At 46.4% G+C, this 18,159-nt stretch overlaps 1 protein-coding gene across 1 annotated transcript in view; it reads right to left on the bottom strand.

The window, feature by feature from the left end:
- Positions 1-1,124: 1,124 nt before the first annotated feature.
- Positions 1,125-18,159, bottom strand: part of DNAH2 (dynein axonemal heavy chain 2) — a 402,999-nt gene continuing 385,964 nt past the window's right edge. Inside the window, exons 80-87 of the mRNA XM_040346833.1 lie at positions 17,039-17,223; positions 14,876-15,104; positions 12,034-12,185; positions 7,769-7,883; positions 5,212-5,388; positions 4,946-5,020; positions 3,319-3,469; positions 1,125-1,770 (exon numbers count right to left, since the gene is read on the bottom strand). Coding sequence (XP_040202767.1) covers positions 1,616-1,770; positions 3,319-3,469; positions 4,946-5,020; positions 5,212-5,388; positions 7,769-7,883; positions 12,034-12,185; positions 14,876-15,104; positions 17,039-17,223 — 1,239 coding nt within the window. The 3' untranslated portion in view covers positions 1,125-1,615. The remainder of the gene's footprint in view (positions 1,771-3,318; positions 3,470-4,945; positions 5,021-5,211; positions 5,389-7,768; positions 7,884-12,033; positions 12,186-14,875; positions 15,105-17,038; positions 17,224-18,159) is intronic.

Below are 18,159 nucleotides of genomic sequence, written 5' to 3'. Positions count from 1 at the left end.
TTCCTTCTCCACTATCTGACAAGATACACACCGTCACCCTATATACCGATTACTGATCCAGCATTGCTTCCTCCTCCAATATCTAACAAGACACACACAGTCACCTCATATACAGAATCCTGACCAATCACTGCTTCCTCCTCCCACTATCTGACAAGACACACTGTCACCTTATATACAGATTACTGATCCGGCACTGCTTCCTCCTCCACTATCTGACAAGACACACACTGTCACCTTATATACAACTTATTGATCTAGCAAGTCCTACAACAGCCAATATTGTCAGACACAAACAAAACATCACACAAACAAAATTTACTTTAAACTTTAAAGAACTTTATTGCAATAGAAACAAAGTTTTATGCACTTAAATATAAAAATAAGTTAAAGAGGCACTTAGTTTGGGAAAACCAGTCACAGTGGGGCTTATGCTGCCATTGATACCCATATAACTGCACACTCAGAAGCTGGGAGACAGTCTGTGATTGAAGGCAGTTTATAGGGGAGCAGCAGCCAGAGATGACACTTAGTGCTCTGGATTGAGGCAAGTACACACTACAGAGGGATATGCTTTGTTCATATTTCATATCTGGGGTTTAAACCTCTTTAAAGAGGAGAATTTCTATTAAAAGTAAGACTAAACAATTATATTCAGTTACAGTGGAACCGCGGTTAACAAGCATTTTGAAAGATGAATAACTTTTTTTTTTTTTAATCCTGACTCGGTTTGCAAGTGTTGTCTCGCAGTACTGCATTTGGCCAGAGGTGCGGGGGGCGCCGGTGACACTCGGAACGGTTCGGAGCCGTTCTAAAATACTCAGAAACTCTCTGAAATACTCCGTTCCAGAGTGTTTCCGATCCTTTAGGACATGGGTCTTCAAACTATGAATGCCTCATGGGATGTGTAGTTCCGCAACAGCTGGAGGGCCGTAGTTTGAGGATCCCCGCTTTAGGAGATCAGCCGAGCTGTCCCATAGTATTTCCGAGGCTTTCCGGTGATCCCCCCCTCCCCACACCTCTGGCCACATGTGGTATTGCATGCAATAGAAGTCAATGCGGAACAAATTATTTTAGTTTCCATTGACTTCTATGGGGAAACTCGCTTTGATATCCGAGTGCTTTGGATTACAAGCATTCTCCTCGAGCGGATCACGCTTGTAATCCAAGGTTCCACTGTATAGGTGAACATTAAGCAAACACCTAAATACAGAGATGGAATCTGTATAAGGGAGTTGTTTTAACTACCAAAAGATTTGTTTAAGGATGTATTGATGACCGAGCCGCAATGATTTGGGTCTTTCACATACACCAGAGGTTCAGACACAAGACTGAATATTCCTAAAGCAGGCCATACACTAAAAAATCTGATTGTACAATCTCCTTTAAATTTCCCAAAACCCAAACAATCCGTTTGATTTGTATACAATCAGGCAGGCCTTAGTTGACTGTAGATCCAATCTGATTGTATAATGTATGGTCAGCTTAGTCTTGCATAAGCCCAATTGTGACTGGTTGTCATTAAGGCTACAGGACAGTGGAACATGGAAGAACATGTGGAGCACTCATTGGCGATAGGCTCTGTCTATGGGTGTGGGGAGACATTTCTGGTCCTCTAACTGTCCAGACTCATCAGCAGAGCCGTTCCTCGCTTGATCCAATGTTCTGGAGGTGACGCCCCGGTGCGAAGATCCACACCTATCACGAAGGAGGCGCGACCAGAGGACCCGGAGCGGATGGGGTAATAATAACACGGGCAGGGGTAGAGACCTGTAATAGACAAAAAAAGAAACTTTTTAGAAAAAGATTATAAGGCTTCATTTCCATGGACGTTTTTAGCCTTTTTTACAGCTTAAAAACGCCTGTCCATGTTTTTTTTTTGTATTTTTTTGGAGCTGAAGTTTAAAAACGCTGCGGTAGCGTTTTTGCGCTTTTTTTGAGCTTTTTTTGCGTTTTTTAATGTCTGGCATTTTTACAGCTCTAAGGCCCCGTACACACGAGAGGATCCATCCGCTGGAATTGATCCGCGGACCGGCTCCAGCGGATAGATCCCCTGGTGTGTACAATCCAGCGGATCTGTTTCTGCGGATTTTTATCCCCTGGGATGGATTTCCAGTGGATAAAAAGAGACATGCTTTAAAATCTATCCGCTTGAATTCATCCCAATGGATTGATCCGCTGGTCTGTACAGACTCACGGATCAATCCGTCCGAATCAATCCCCCGCATGCGTCGTAATGATTCGACGCATGCGTGGAATTCCTTATATGACAGCGTCGCGCACGTCGCCGCGTCATCATCGCGGCGACGGCGCGACACGTCATCGCGATGGGATTTCGGCGCGGATTTCGATCCGATGGTGAGTACACTCCATCGGATCAAAATCCTCGCAAATCCTCGAGAGGATTTATCCGCGGAAACGGTACGGTGGACCGTATCCGCGGATCAATCCTCTCGTGTGTACCCGGCATAAGGCTGGAGCTTCAGAACGCACTAGTCCTGTTTTTTTTTTCCCGCTTAAAAACGGCTTAGCCATCTACAGCTCAAAAACGTCATGGTGGGCATGAGGCCATAGGCTAACATGGAGAGCCGCAAAAAAAGCTCAGAAAAGTGGCTGTAAAAACGTCCAAGGCCTAGTACACACGAGAGGATCGATCCGCGGAAACGGTCCGGAGGTCCGTTTCCGCGGACAAATTCTCTGGCAGATTTTGATCTCATGGTTGTACTAACCATGAGATCAAAATCCCAGCGGAATTCCCTCCGCGGTGACGTGTTGCACCGTCGCCGCGATGATGACGCGGCGACGTGCGCGACGCTGTAATATAAGGACTTCCACGCATGCGTCGAATCATTACGACGCATGCGAGGGATGGATTCGGACGGATTGATCCGGTGAGTCTGTACAGACCATCGGATCAATCCGCTGGACTGGATTCCAGCGGATCGATTCAAATTTTACGTCGTTTGCGTAAGTCGTTCGCGAATAGGGCTGTACGTAAGTTACGTTCACGTCTAAAGCATTGACGATTTGCGGCGTAATTTCGAGCATGCGCACTGGGATTCAAATACGTGGGGTCACACTAAATTTAATTAAAACACGCCCACATCATCCACATTTGAATTAGGCGGGCTTACGCCGGACCTCATACGCTACGCCGCCGTAACTTAGGGCGCAAGTTCTTTATGAATACGGAACTTGCGCCCTAAGTTACGGCGGCGGAACATATCTGAGATACGTTACGCCAGCAGAAAAATACACTGGGCTTTCTGAATCTAGCCCATATTCTGTATATATATATATATATATGCTCAAGTATACCTTTGCTGCTCTTCTTCTTGCTCTCAGTTGGTCTGAAGTGCACGGTTGGCAATGGACACACCAGTTGCATTGGCTCTGCCTCCATCAAACACGAATTCTTCTTATCCCATCCAGCTCCTTCCAGATACAGACCACGGATCCACACCCCATCCTAAAAAAATGGACATCATCATTATCCATCCCTACTAGTGTGTCACCCTGTGGGAGGACATCAAAAATACACTATATTACCGAAAGTATTGGGACACCTGCCTTTACACGCACACAAAGCTTATTGGCATCCCAGTCCTATTCCATAGGGTTCAATATTGTGTTGGACCACCCTTTTGAAGCTGTTATAGCTACACTCTTCTGGGAAGGCTGTCCACAAGGTTTAGGAGTGTGTCTATGGGAATGTTTGACCATTCTTCCAGAAGTACATTTGTGAGGTCAGACACTGATGTTGGATGGGGTGGCCTGGCTTGCAGTCTTTGTTCTAATTCATCCCAAAGGTGTTCTATCGGGTTGAGATCAGGACTCTGTGCAGGCCAGTAAAGTTCCTCCACCCCAAACTCGCTCATCCATGTCTTTATGGACCTTGCGTTGTGCACTGGTGTGCAGTTTTGTTGGAACAGGAAGGGGCCGCCCCCAAATTGTCCAAAATGTCTTGGTATGCTGACGCCTTATGGGTTCCCTTCACTGGAACTAAGGGGCCAAGCCCAAACCCTGAAAAGCAACACCACACCATAATCTTCCCTGCACCAAATGATTTGGACCAGTGCACAAAGCAAGGTCCATAAAGACATTAATGAGTGAGTTTGGGGTGGAGGAACTAGACTGGCCTGCACAATCTGATAGAACACCTTTGTGATGAATTAGAACGGAGACTGCGAGCCAGGCCTTCTTGTCCAACACCAGCGCCTGACCTCAAAAAAGCGCTTCTTGAGGAATGGTCAAACATTCCCATAGACACTCCTAAACCTTGTGGACGGTCTTCCCAGAAGAGTTGAAGCTGTTATAGCTGCAAAGGGCGGAGCCAACTCAATATTGAACCCTACGGACTAAGACTGGGATGCCATTAAAGTTCACGTGCATGTAAAAGCAGGCGTCCCAATACTTTTGGTAACATGGTGTTTGTTCACCAGCACACTCAGTAGTTCGTAAAGAGCAACTTTAATGCTCGTATGTAGAAAAAGCTTGAGGACAGACTCATAGCCCCCTTCTGTCTGTATCACCCTGCAGGAGGACAGACTCATAGCTGCCTTCTGTCTGTATCACCCTGCAGGAGGAGGACAGACTCATAACCCCCTTCTGTCTGTATCACCCTGCAGGAGGAGGACAGACTCATACCCCTTCTGTCTGTATCACCCTGCAGGAGGAGGACAGACTCATAGCTCCCTTCTGTCTGTATCACCCTGCAGGAGGAGGACAGACTCATAGCTCTCTTCTGTCTGTATCACCCTGCAGGAGGAGGACAGACTCATAGCTCTCTTCTGTCTGTATCACCCTGCAGGAGGACAGACTCATAGCTCCCTTCTATCTATATCACCCTGCAGGAGGACAGACTCATAGCTCCCTTCTGTCTGTATCACCCTGCAGGAGGAGGACAGACTCATAGCTCTTTATATCTGCAGATTTCGATTCTTACCTTTGGAGGATACACCAGGTTATTATCATCTACAGTAGAGACAATGAATTCCCAGGATAAAGAGTCAACAGAGACCTAAAAAAGACAAAACATTATTGATCATCACTGAATAATCCTTCTATAGATATGTAGCCATAGTATAGTGCTCTTATATCATTCACTTTGACACCACGAACGTAATGCTAAAATCCTCCTACAAAAGGATTTCATTGGTTGCCATTGCCCCTTTGTTACCCATATCAGTGTACATTGCCCCATTGTCTTACATTGTTTTGCCGGGCCGCACTCTGGAGTACAGCAGTCAGGAAACCAGTTGGGAAGGTGAATGCGGAAAGCCAGAACAGGACTGGAGGGCGCGCAGTCTCTGCCCAGCGAGCAAACATATCTACACGCGATGCCAGGTCCCGGGTCCAGGCTGCCAGGGGTTTCAAGGAAGGGTAAGCCTTGAGATGAGAATGGTTATTAGTTTGGTTATTCCTCGTCACTTACATCCCAATATCTTTGTATTTGTCTTCATGTTCACTTCAGTTTTCTAAATTATAGTCATATTCTACAATCTCGCTTATTTATTTATTCACCTGCCGCTGTAATTTATTATCCCTTCATATTTTGCACCATATCACCTCTTTTCACACTGTCTTCCATCATCTCTCCCCATTCCATCCTCCATCACCTCTCTCCATTCCATCCTCCATCACCTCTCTCCATTCCATCCTCCATTACCTCTCCCCATTCCATCCTCCATCACCTCTCTCCATTCCATCCTCCATCACCTCTCTCCATTCCATCCTCCATTACCTCTCCCCATTCCATCCGCCATCATCTCTCCCCATTCCATCCTCCATCACCTCTCTCCATTCAATCCTCCATCATCTCTCCTTATTTCATCCTTTATGACCTCCCTATCCTCCGCCCTCCATCACCCCTGCTCATCTCATCCTCTATCACCTCCCTACACCCTGCCCTCCATCATCCCTCCTCACCCCATCCTCTATCACATTACCTTCTATCCTACCCTCCATCATCCCATCCTCTATCACCTCCCTATATCATGTCCTAAATCATCCCTCCTCACCCCATCCTCTATATCCTCACCTTCTATCCTACCCTCCATCATCCCATCCTCCATCACCTCGCTTTCTATCCTACTCTCCATCATCCCATCCTCTATCACCTTCCTACATCCTGTGCTCCATCATCCCTCCTCACCACATCCTCTATCACCTCACCTTCTATCCTACCCTCCATCATCCCATCCTCCATCACCTCGCTTTCTATCCTACTCTCCATCATCCCATCCTCTATCACCTTCCTACATCCTGTGCTCCATCATCCCTCCTCACCACATCCTCTATCACCTCACCTTCTATCCTACCCTCCATCATCCCATCCTCCATCACCTCGCTTTCTATCCTACTCTCCATCATCCCATCCTCTATCACCTTCCTACATCCTGTGCTCCATCATCCCTCCTCACCACATCCTCTATCACCTCACCTTCTATCCTACCCTCCATCACCTCGCTTTCTATCCTACCCTCCATCATCCCATCACCTCCCTACATCCTGTCCTAAATCATCCCTCCTCACCCCATCCTCTATATCCTCACCTTCTATCCTACCCTCCATCATCCCATCCTCCATCACTTCGCTTTCTATCCTACCCTCCATCATCACATCCTTCATCACTTCCCTACATCCTGTCCTAAATCATCCCTCCTCACCCCATCCTCTATCACCTCACCTTCTATCCTACCCTCCATCATCCCATCCTCTATCACCTCCCTCCATCCTGTGCTCCATCATCCCTCTTCACCACATCCTCTATCACCTCACCTTCTATCCTACCCTCCATCATCCCATCCTCTATCACCTTCCTACATCCTGTGCTCCATCATCCCTCCTCACCACATCCTCTATCATCTCACCTTCTATTCTACTCTCCATCATCCCATCCTCTATCACCTCCCTACATAATGTCCTAAATCATCCCTCCTCACCCCATCCTCTATCACCTCACCTTCTATCCTACCCTCCATCCTCCATCACCTCCCTACAACCTGTGCTCCATCATCCTTCCTCACCCCATCCTCTACCACCTCTCCTTATCCTACCCTTTATCATCCATTTTTCCTGTCTTCTATTAGCAATCTACAGCTTGCCCTTTATCATCCCACTTCATTCTGTCCTCTACCACCTTTTTTCATCCTGCCCTCCATGATCCCTCCTTATTCCATCCTCTATCACCCCTATACAGCCTACTATTCATGAACCTTGCTCATCCCATTCTCCATCACTCCATTTAATACTATATTCTATTATCTGTCCTCATCCAGTTAACGATTACCTCTCTTGATCCTTCTTTCTATTATCCCTTCACATCCTGTCATCTGTTACCTCTCTTGATCCTGACTTCCATCTTCCTTTATCATTCCAATCTCCGTTACCTCTCTTATCCTTGCCTTCCATCATCTTTCCCCATCCTGTCCTCAATTCCATTTCATCATCACACTCTCTATCATGTCCGCTTATCCCACTGTCTATTATCTCTCTTCATCATGACATCTATTCTCTCCCCACCTCGTTCTCCATCACTTCATTCTGCCTTCCATCATCCTTCCTCATCGAATTCTGTTTTACTTTTCTTCATTTTGCCGTTCCTCTTCCCTCTTCATCCTGTCTTCTATCACCCCTCTTCATCCCTCCTCCTCCCATGCTCTATAAGCTTTCTTCATTCTCTCCTCATTCCCTCTGTCATTCTGTCTGCTGTCACCTTTCCTCATCCTCCCCTCCATCATCCTTTGTCTTTAGTAAATACACGCACCTTTTCCCAGAGTGGTGGAACGCGGGCATCATAGATGCAGGTAAAGATCTCCTCCAGCTCTGTGGACATGACCACCAAGCCTTGTATTCCGTATTCCAGGTCCTGCAGAGATGACCTACAATACAGAGTAACATTTAATTAGTCATTTTTTTTTAGACACGTGTGTGTATGGGTGTAGAGTATGGCAGATATATGTTTGAAAAGTTCTCCTTCTGTATATTTAGGCCCAGATTCTCAAAGACTTACGACGGCGTATCTCCAGATACGCCGTCGTAAGTCCGAATGTCCGCCGTCGTATTTATGCGCCTGGGGCCAGATCCTCAAAAGAGATACGGCGGAGTAACTGCTGTTACTCCGTCGTATCCCTGGTCCTAACTATGGAACTGATCCACAGACTCAGTTTCCCATAGTTAGGACGAAGATCCGACATGTGTAATTGAATTACACTGTCGGATCTTAAGGATGCAATTCTAGGCCGGCCGCTAGGTGGCGAGGCCATTGAGGCCGGCGTAGAATATGCAAATGACCAGTTACGGCGATCCACGAACGCTCCGACGGGCCCGACGCTCTAAATCTACGTCGTTTACGTCGAGTTCCGCCGCGTAAAACTAGGGCTAAGCCCTAGTTGTCCTAAGCCATGTTAAGTATGGCCATCGTTCCCGCGTCGAATTTTAAATTCTACGTCGTTTGCGTAAGACGTCCGTGAATGGCGCTGGACGCCATTTACGTTAACGTCTAAGCAAATGACGTCGGAGCGACGTCAGTTAGCGCAATGCACGTCGGGTAATTTACCCGACGGAGCATGCGCAGTACGTCCGGCGCGGGAGCGCGCCTAATTTAAATGGGACTCGCCCATTTGAATAGGAACGCCTTGCGCCAGACGGATTTAAGTTACAGCGCCGCAAATTTCCAGGTAAGTGCTTTGTGGATCGGCACCTAACTTGGGAGATTAGCGGCAGTGTAACTTAACTCTGAAAAGTTAAGTTGCGCTCGGCGACTGTGGATCTGGCCCCTGATTCTTAGAATCAGTTACGCATAGATTTGGCCAAGATACGAGCGGCGTAAGTCTCCTACGCCGTCGTATGTTGGGGTGCATATTTACGCTGGCCGCTAGGTGGCGCTTCCGTTGATTTCCACGTTGAATATGTAAATAAGCAAGATACCCCGATTCACGAACGTACGTACGTACGTACGTACGTACGTACGTACGTACGTACGTACGTACGTACGTACGCCCGTCGCAATTAGTTACGTCGTTTACGTAAGACATACGCTGGTGGAAAGTTAAAGCTGGTCTCTAGGTGGCGCAGCCCATGCAAGGTATGGACGTCGGAACAAGCGTATATCTTTTTACGTCGTTTACGTAAGTCGTACGTAAATGGGGCTGTGCGTAGGTTACGTTCACGTCACAGGCATTGAGCCGGCGTATCTTTGGCCGTAAATACGACGTGATACTGAGCATGCGCCGTTCGTTCGGCCATGCATCTACATGGGGTCAAGCTTAATTTAAATACAACACGCCCACGACCTGCCTACTTTAAAATACGCACGCTTACGCCGGCCGATTTACGCTACGCCGCCGTAACTTAGGACACAAGTGCTTTGTGAATACAGCACTTGCCTCTCTAAGTTGCGGCGGCGTAGCGTAAATAAGATACGCTACGCCTGCACATAGTTACGCCGCCCTACGTGAATCTGGGCCTGAATGTCTACATTTATAATAATAATAGCATTTTTCTACTCACTGAAAATTACTTTTCTTGGAGTTTATTGAGGTACACAGGAAGTTTTTAACCTTTTGATTATAATGCGGCCTACAAACGCATTGGACACTGGCAAAAAATAAATAAAAATACTGTAGGCCAGCCCAGCATATAACACCGGCATGCCTCAGTTTAGTAGCAACACAGTAAAGAGGACACCCTGGGGCGGGACCTGTGTCAGTCAATGGACTCCAGGAAAAGGATTTATTATATTTTATTTTGTGCCCATGGAAGTCTTTAACCTTCAGGATGTCCAAAAGCTGTCTAGCTTAGGGTTGGGCAACAGAGCAACAATTGCTAACAAGCCCAAAGTAACTCCAGAAAACTGAGGACCATTTACAACATAAGGATCCGCCTGAAGGACCTTATGACCTAAGCTGGCATTAGTTAGGGCATAAATGTCCACCTGGTAGGACTTAGAAAGCTTGAGGACCAGGTGGCAAGTGGCAACATTACAAAAAATAGTTGTCGGAATCCAAAAAAGACCAAGAAGCGTTCGTAGACCTAGCAGAGTGAACCATAACCGGAAAGGGGGGAACCTGATCCTTGAGGCAACACGTCTGAATGATTGTATGTCTGGGTCTCCTAGAGATGGTAGAAGAAGAAGAAGCCAGGCCACCCTTCCAGAGACAATCCAGAATGACAAAAAGTGAATGAGGGGTATATTCGAACAACCCAAACCACATCCAAACATTGGAGGGGAAGTTGCTTCTGATGAACCAGAGCTGCACACTGGCACAGGAGAACAATATCATGGTTTAGGTGAAAGGCAGAGGCTATCCTAGGCACGAAGGTCCCTGGGTTTCTAAGCCACCTTGTCTATGCAAGACAAAAAAAAAAGTTCTTTCTCAAGATAATCCGGTCAGTTCAGCTTTTACCTCACAGAGGTGACAACAACAAGGTAAGAAACCTTCTAGGTAGAAGAAGATGGAGGAATATCTCTAAGGGTTTCAAGAAGGAACTACCGTAGTTCTCATGGAGTCCTAGGTAAATGGCTGGAGGAAAGAACAGCCAAGGTCTAGGTCTAGTATTCTCCATGACTCCAATGCCAAGTTCCTCAAGGTTTGGGGCCCATGGTGGTTCTACGCTCTTCCCACTTTGCATCCGACCAGCCTAGGCCTTGGTAATTGACCTCCTCTACTCTCCCGTCCTGGGGGTACTCTTTCCCTACCCGGTCCTCCTGCTCTGCACCCCTTTTCTCCCTCCGTCTTTCCTTCTCGCCTTTTGTGTCTCCCCTTCCCCATCTGACCCCCCCCCCCTCCCCTCTTTTTTTTTTTCCCCCTTTCTCTTTTTCTCTCTTTGATGTGTTTTTTTTTTTCCTTTTTTTTTGTGTTTTCTTATTCTTGTTCTTTGTTTGTATGATTCCATTTCTAGTTTTATTTTTCAAATTTTTGTGGATTACTCCACGCTTTAATCTCTGAGCAATTCAGATCAGTTACCCTATGTTGACCTCCAGCCTTGGCCGGGGGGCTGTTGATGTTTGACTCCCACTATCAAATATGCCCTTAATGTGCACTATTAAAGGGGAATAGCTTTCTTTACCTTAGTGCAGTCCTCCATCACTTACCTCATCCTTCCATTTTGCTTTTAAATGTCCTTATTTCTTCTGAGAAATCCTCACTTCCTGTTCTTCTGTCTGTAACTCACCACTATAATGCAAGGCTTTCTCCCTGGTGTGGAGAAAGCCTCTTGAGGGGGGAGGGGGCGAGCAGGAGTGTCAGGACACCCACTAACACACAGCTCCTTTCTCTATCTGCAAAGTCCTGACCCTCCTGCTCGCCCCCTCATGAGGCTTTCTCCACACCAGGGAGAAAGCCTTGCATTACAGTGTGTAGTTACAGACAGAAGAACAGGAAGTGAGGATTACTCAGAAGAAATAAGGACATTTAAAAGCAAAATGGAAGGATGAGGTAAGTGAAGGAGGACTGCACTAAGGTAAAGGAAGCTATTTAGGGGGAAAAAAATCATATACAACCCCTTTAAGCTGTGCCATGTTATGCTTATTGTTTACATCCCCTGCGTGGGATTATTACAGTTGTTCTCATTTTTCAAAAATTTCAATAAAAAGATTGTACCAGAAAGAGTAAAGGGCCAAAGGTCTATGAAACAGAATGGAAAGAGCAGAGACCTGACCTTTGATGGCACTGAGAGCCAGACACCGGTCCAGATCCAATAGCAGGAAGGAGAAGAATTTGGGCTTCACCAGCCATGCCGTTAAAGCCGGAGACAATAGAAGAAACAAATTGCTAAAAAAAAAAACATAAGTTAATCTTTACAACAGCAGAGCTGAAGAAAAGACATCCGTTCACCTAGGACACTGGAATAAACTTGGGGCATGCGGATAATAGGAGGGTAGATTTTTGTCAGTGTCCAATTCTCCTGTAGGGGGCAGTATAATCTGAAGGTCAAAACTCTCCTGTGTCCTTCGATGGATGACAAGGAAATATAATTCTAGCATGCCATTTCACTTTATGAAACTTCATTCTTTGGATCCACACTGACCTGATGGTACTCAGCAGAGCGTTGTATCTCTGGATTTCTTGTAGTAACACAACGTTGAGTGGATTGGGGTCATCGCTTAAAACTTTCACTGTTCCCTCGTAATCGATTTCCTGAGGAATCTTCTGACGAACATCACTCAGTAACTCCAAGACCTGAGAAAGAAGGAATGGTTAAGGTGAAAGACCTGTCTACCCTTCTGAAACTGATTTCAATCTGCCACTAAAGCCTCCACTTAGGGTAGGCACCTGTTCGGGATTCACCCGGACAGTTCGGGTTTGGAATCATGCGTCTGGGTTACAGAATATCTGAGACCAGGACACATTATTCAGGCCAGACTAAGTCTCCCCCCTCGCCCCTTCTCTCTCCTGCCTCTAAGTGAGTTCACTCAGGTAAATCAGTGTTCTCAGAGTACTCATTACATAAGAGTGCCCCTTTACACCAGAGGCCACAGTGTTCCCCCTTACATCAGAGTCCCCCTTAACTACTTTAGACCCGGGCCATAGTAAAAAGACGGCCTCCAGGTGGAGGCCACTTGGGGGTGCGCGCGCACCGGGTGCGTCCCTGAGATGCCTATGCGCGTGCCTAGCGGCCGCGATGTCCGCCAGCTACCCGCGATCGGCAATGACAGAGCAGGGACGTAGCGCTCTGTGTGTAAACACAGAGCTCCACGTCCTGTCAGGGAGAGGAAACAGATGTTGTGTCCCTTGTACATAGGGACACAGCATCGGTCACCTCCCCCAGTCAGTCCCCTCCCCCCACAGTAAGAATCACTCCCAAGATACACATTTAACCCCTTCCTCGCCCCCTAGTGTTAACCCCTTCCCTGCCAGGCATTTTTATAGCACTGTTCGCTGTATTAATGTGAATGATCCCAAAAATTTGTCAAAAGTGTCCGATGTGTCCGCCGCAATATCGCAGTCCTGACAAAATTCGCAGATCGCCGTATTAATAGTAAAAAAAAAAAATAATAAAAAAAATTTCAGAATTCTATCCCCTATTTTGTAGCCACTATAACTTTTGCGCAAACCAATCACTATACGCTTATTGCGATTTTTTTTTACCAAAAATATGTAGAATACATTTCGGCCTAAACTGAGAAAAAAAATAGTTTTTTTTAAAAAAAATTGATATTTATTATAGCAAAAAGTAAAAAATATTGTGTTTTTTTTTCAAAATTGTCGCTCTTTTTTTGTTTATAGCGCAAAAAATAATCAAATACCACCAAAAGAAAGCTCTATTTGTGGGGAAAAAAGGATGTAAATTTTGTTTGGGAGGCACGTCGCATGACCGCGCAATTTTAATTTAAAGCAACGCAGTGCTGAAAGCTGAAATTTCGCCTGGGCAGGAAGGGGGTATATGTGCCCAGTAAGCAAGTGGTTAAATCAGGGTTCCCAAAGCATCCCTTATGTTAGAGTCCCTAGAGTTCTCCCTTACATCAGAGTCTGCAGAGTTCCCCCTTACAGTGAAAGGGAACTCTGAGTTCAGATGTAAAAAGGGAACTCTGTGGACTCTGATGTAAAGACGGACTCTTGTGATTAACGTCATATGATTAGAAATGTTATTTAATAGCAACATCTATGCATAGTTTATCTATGCATACTATGAAAAAAAAAAGGGTTTGACGTGAAGAAAAGGTGACAACCCTACCTCCACTTCAGGGCCAAGCCTCACCCATTCCCATGTCCACTGAGTGCTTTTACTGGCACAAATTGAACAATGGCATGGTGGGTTTGGGAAGGTCGGTCAAGCAGGTATTAAAAAACAATGAAGAGGTTTTTTTTCTGATTAGCATTGGTAACAGAAGCTGCTTTTTAGTATTTGCTTTTAGGCAGGTATTCTTATAATTAAAATAGTCGACAAGTTTTCTTTAGGGTTTCCTAAATAAGTGCAAATGTTTTTTTTTTTGGGGTGACCTTGCTGGAATGTCTAGTATCCTTTGAAAACATGAAGGGCCAGATTCTCGTATTTCCTGCGGCGGCGACGCGTAAGCTATTTACACTACGCCACCACAACTTACAGGAGCAAGTGCCGTATTCCCCAAACACTTGCTCCATAATTTGCGGCGGCCTAGTGTAAATGGCCCAGCGTATGGCCGCGTAATTCAATGGGGGCGGCTTCTATTCAAATTAAGCATGCTCCAGCTCACGACGGAAAACGTCAATGACGCCGACGTGAGCGTCATTGACGTAAAGTCGTATTCAAGAACGACTTAGGAAAACGACGTAACCGACGGAAAAAGACGACGCGGACCCGACGCCATACTTAACATGGCATACGGCGGACTGGCGTAAGGTTACCCCTCATATAGCAGGGGTAACCTTACGCTTACGGAAACGACGACTACGCGACGCAAATTCGTTCGGGAATCGGCGTATCAGGCTCATTTGCATAGTCAAATGAGACCTGAACGTAAACGCCACCTAGCGGCCGGCATCGCATTACATCTAAGATCCGACGGTGTAAGTGACTTACACCTGTCGGATCTTGGCCGTATCTATGCGAAAATGATTCTAGGAATCATACGCATAGATACCCGGGCCAAAAACAGAGATACAACGGTGTTTCCTGAGATACACCGTCGTAACTCTTCTGTGAATCTGGCCCGAAGTTCTTTAATAAATGTTTGATTTTTTGTATATGGAATTTTAATTTAGGTAATACCAAGATGTGATATAGAAGACCATTTTATAAACATGTAAAAGGTATAAAAGATCACTAAAAACCATTACAGGTTCTCTTTAAATGAATTCAGAGTATTAGAATAAATAAGACCAGATGATGGAACAAGAAGATTTTAGAACAAACAGATAGTCACAGAGAAGAAATCATAAGCAAATCTGACCTTGTCCTCTCTGCTTTGCCCTCCGGGAACGTTCTGTGTGACCTGAGGCTGCAGAGACAGCAGAGTGTCAAACAAGGTTCGTGCCTCGGTGATCTGGCTGGCAATATCGGCGTTGGGGTGCTGCCCGAAGACTTCCGGGTGATCCACGGTGGGAAGTAGGGAGATAAACTCTTTGTATGATGGCAGCGGGCCGTCACGAGGGATGTAATATGCATCCAGAGAGGAGAGCCTTTGGAGAAGACATAAAAACATGGAGTACAAGGCCTTCATACTCTACATTGTTACCCTATAGAGAAAAACTACCACCAACTACAGAATAAGCCCCACACAGAATGTATTGATTTCACCCTGAGCCAACCTATAGATTAGCACTCAGACAGAACAAGAAGTAAATAGCAGTCAGTATGCTGCACTACCATTAGGCATACCTATGCAACAAGGACAATGGCTGTCCCCATGTACACATATATTTTCAAACTATACACAGAAAGAAGGAATAAAACATGAATGCATATCGATAAGATAAGGGAATCTTTCAGGAGAGGAATGTGGTGGCTGCCATTGTCAACTTGTTTTTAAACGTGCAGGTCCAGGGCTGCCATCCTCATCCTTACTCTAGGGCAGGTCCAGGGCTGCCACCCTGATCCTATCTCCAGGGCAGGTCCAGGGCTGCCATCCTCATCCTTACTCTAGGGCAGGTCCAGGGGTGCGATCCTCATCATTACTCTAGGGCAGGTCCAGGGGTGCGATCCTCATCATTACTCTAGGGCAGGTCCAGGGCTGCCACCCTGATCCTATCTCCAGGGCAGGTCCAGGGCTGCCATCTTCATCCTGGTTCCAGGGCAGGTCTGGGGCTGCCATCCTGATCCTGGTTCCAGGGCAGGTCCAGGGCTGCCATCCTGATTCTGACTCCAGAGATGCCATCCTGATCCTGGTTTCAGGGCAGGTTCAGGGCTGCCACCTTGATCCTAGCTCTGGTACAGGTCCATTTTGTCATCCTGATCCTTCATCTGGTGCAGGCTTAGGTCTGCCACCCTGTTTCTTGCTCCGGTCCAGGTTCAGGTCTACCACCTTGATCCTTGAACTGGTGCAGGTCCAGGGCAGCCATGCTGATCCTGGCTCTAGTGCAGGTATATGCCTGCGATCCTGATCCTAGCTTCGGTGCAGGTCCAGGGCTGCCATCCCGATCCTAGCTCAAGGGCAGAAATTCTGATCCTAGCTCCGGTGCAGGTCCAGGGATGACATCCTGATCCCAGCTTTGGTGCAGGTCCAGGGCTGCCATCCCGATCCTAGCTCCAGGGCAGAAATCCTGATCCTTGCTCCGGTGCAGGTCAAGGGATGACATCCTGATCCCAGATCTAGTGCAGGTTCAGGGCTGCCATCCCGATCCTAGCTCCAGGGCAGGTCCAGGGCTGCCATCCTGATCCTTGCTCAGGTGCAGGTGCAGGTCCAGGGCAGACATATTGATCCTGGCTCCAGGGCAGCTACATGTCTGCGATCTTGGTCCTGGCTCCAATGCAGGTCGAGGGCTGCCATTCTGATCCTAGTTCCAGGGCAGGTCCAGGGCTGCCATCCTGATCCTGGCTCCAGTGTAGGTCCAAGACTGCCATCCTGATCCTAGCTCTGGTGCAGATCCAGGGGTGCCTAGCAAGGATCAGGATAAAAGTCCTGGAGTCAATGTCTGTAAAAACAAGTCATTTAACCAGATGTCTTCTACCTGGTCTTTAGCCTTTCCTACTGGCCAGATCAGGATGACATAACTTTTTCCTGCCACTTGATATTACACCCAACATTTAAAAGATGTGCGGGTGTCAGTGTACAATTTGGGAAAAAAGTACTTCAGAAGAAACACACAGAATCTCTTCTATCATAAATACCTACCTGCTATTAGTTTTTAGAAAAACACTTTTAGGTCAGTTTTAAACCGGTAGTAAACCATGGCAGAGTTAAAAACAAAACACTTGTAAGACAATGGCATAATGTGCTAGTATGCATCACAAGGTGTGTGTTTACAACTCTAATCATGGAGGTGGTAAAATTAAAGATATCAGTAACCCTCCTTGGTTGAGTGGTAGCCACAAAGCAAATCAGCAGGGGAGACATAGACACAGGTTTATACTTAAAATAATGTAGAACAGCATTATTAATAATATAAGATCTTACTTGTAGAACTGAGTGGTAAGAGCTTGCTCACAGAAATAGTCATTAATATAAGTTCCCAGCAGTCGTCGATCCCAATCATCTGTCACGTGCCCGCCATAGTTGACTCCGGAGATCAGATACTTGAGAGCTTCCCAAGGGGTCTCTTCGTACTCATCCAAGTACAAGCTGAGAAGATTCTCTGAGACCTGCAGATGGAAGGATAAAACCCGGATCTACCATCACACACAATTCACTGAAGGCAACCGAATCATACACCACCATGAACTAGAAAGGAGGGGACTGAAAGAGTCAGGGCACCCCAACATTGTATATATTGTATTGCATGTATCAGGGGGCTCATGATAATGCCCTACTGGGTGAAAGGCACTAGAAAGACGTTATCAAGGGGCTCATGATGATGCCCTACTGGGTGAAAGGCATTAGAAAGATGTTATCAGGGGGCTCATGATGATGCCCTATTGGGTGAAAGGCATTAGAAAGACGTTATCAGGGGGCTCATGATGATGCCCTATTGGGTGAAAGGCATTAGAAAGATGTTATCAGGGGGCTCATGATGATGCCCTATTGGGTGAAAGGCATTAGAAAGACGTTATCAGGGGGCTCATGATGATGCCCTATTGGGTGAAAGGCATTAGAAAGACGTTATCAGGGGGCTCATGATGATGCCCTACTGTGTGAAAGGCATTAGAAAGACGTTATCAGAGGGCTCATGATGATGCCCTACTGGGTGAAAGGCATTAGAAAGACGTTATCAGGGGGCTCATGATGATGCCCTACTGGGTGAAAGGGTAGTGTTAGGGCTGGTGAGATCACACAATGCTATAATGCACCTTAGAGGAGTTCCTCTAAGTTCAAATTCATCCAAGATGAGTTCTAATCTTTTTAGTACTGCTTTACACTTTATGTCAACATTTTAAGAGACATTTGAACTATTCCAGTTTCTTCTCACCTCTCTCCTACCTGTTCTTTTCCGATACACAGGGCCGCCATCAGGGGGTACAGGCAGTACACCTTATAAGGGGCCTGGATGTCAACCCCCCTTGTTTTTTATATATATATATATTTTGTTTTTATTAAAGGGCCCGGAGGTCCCCATGGCCCCCGGATGTCAACCCCCCCCT

The sequence above is a fragment of the Rana temporaria genome, chromosome 3, assembly GCF_905171775.1.
Source record: "Rana temporaria chromosome 3, aRanTem1.1, whole genome shotgun sequence".
In the NCBI taxonomy this organism is placed as follows: Eukaryota; Metazoa; Chordata; class Amphibia; order Anura; family Ranidae; genus Rana; species Rana temporaria.
Note: the sequence above shows the minus strand (reverse complement) of the source record. Positions and strands in the feature narration are given on the sequence as shown.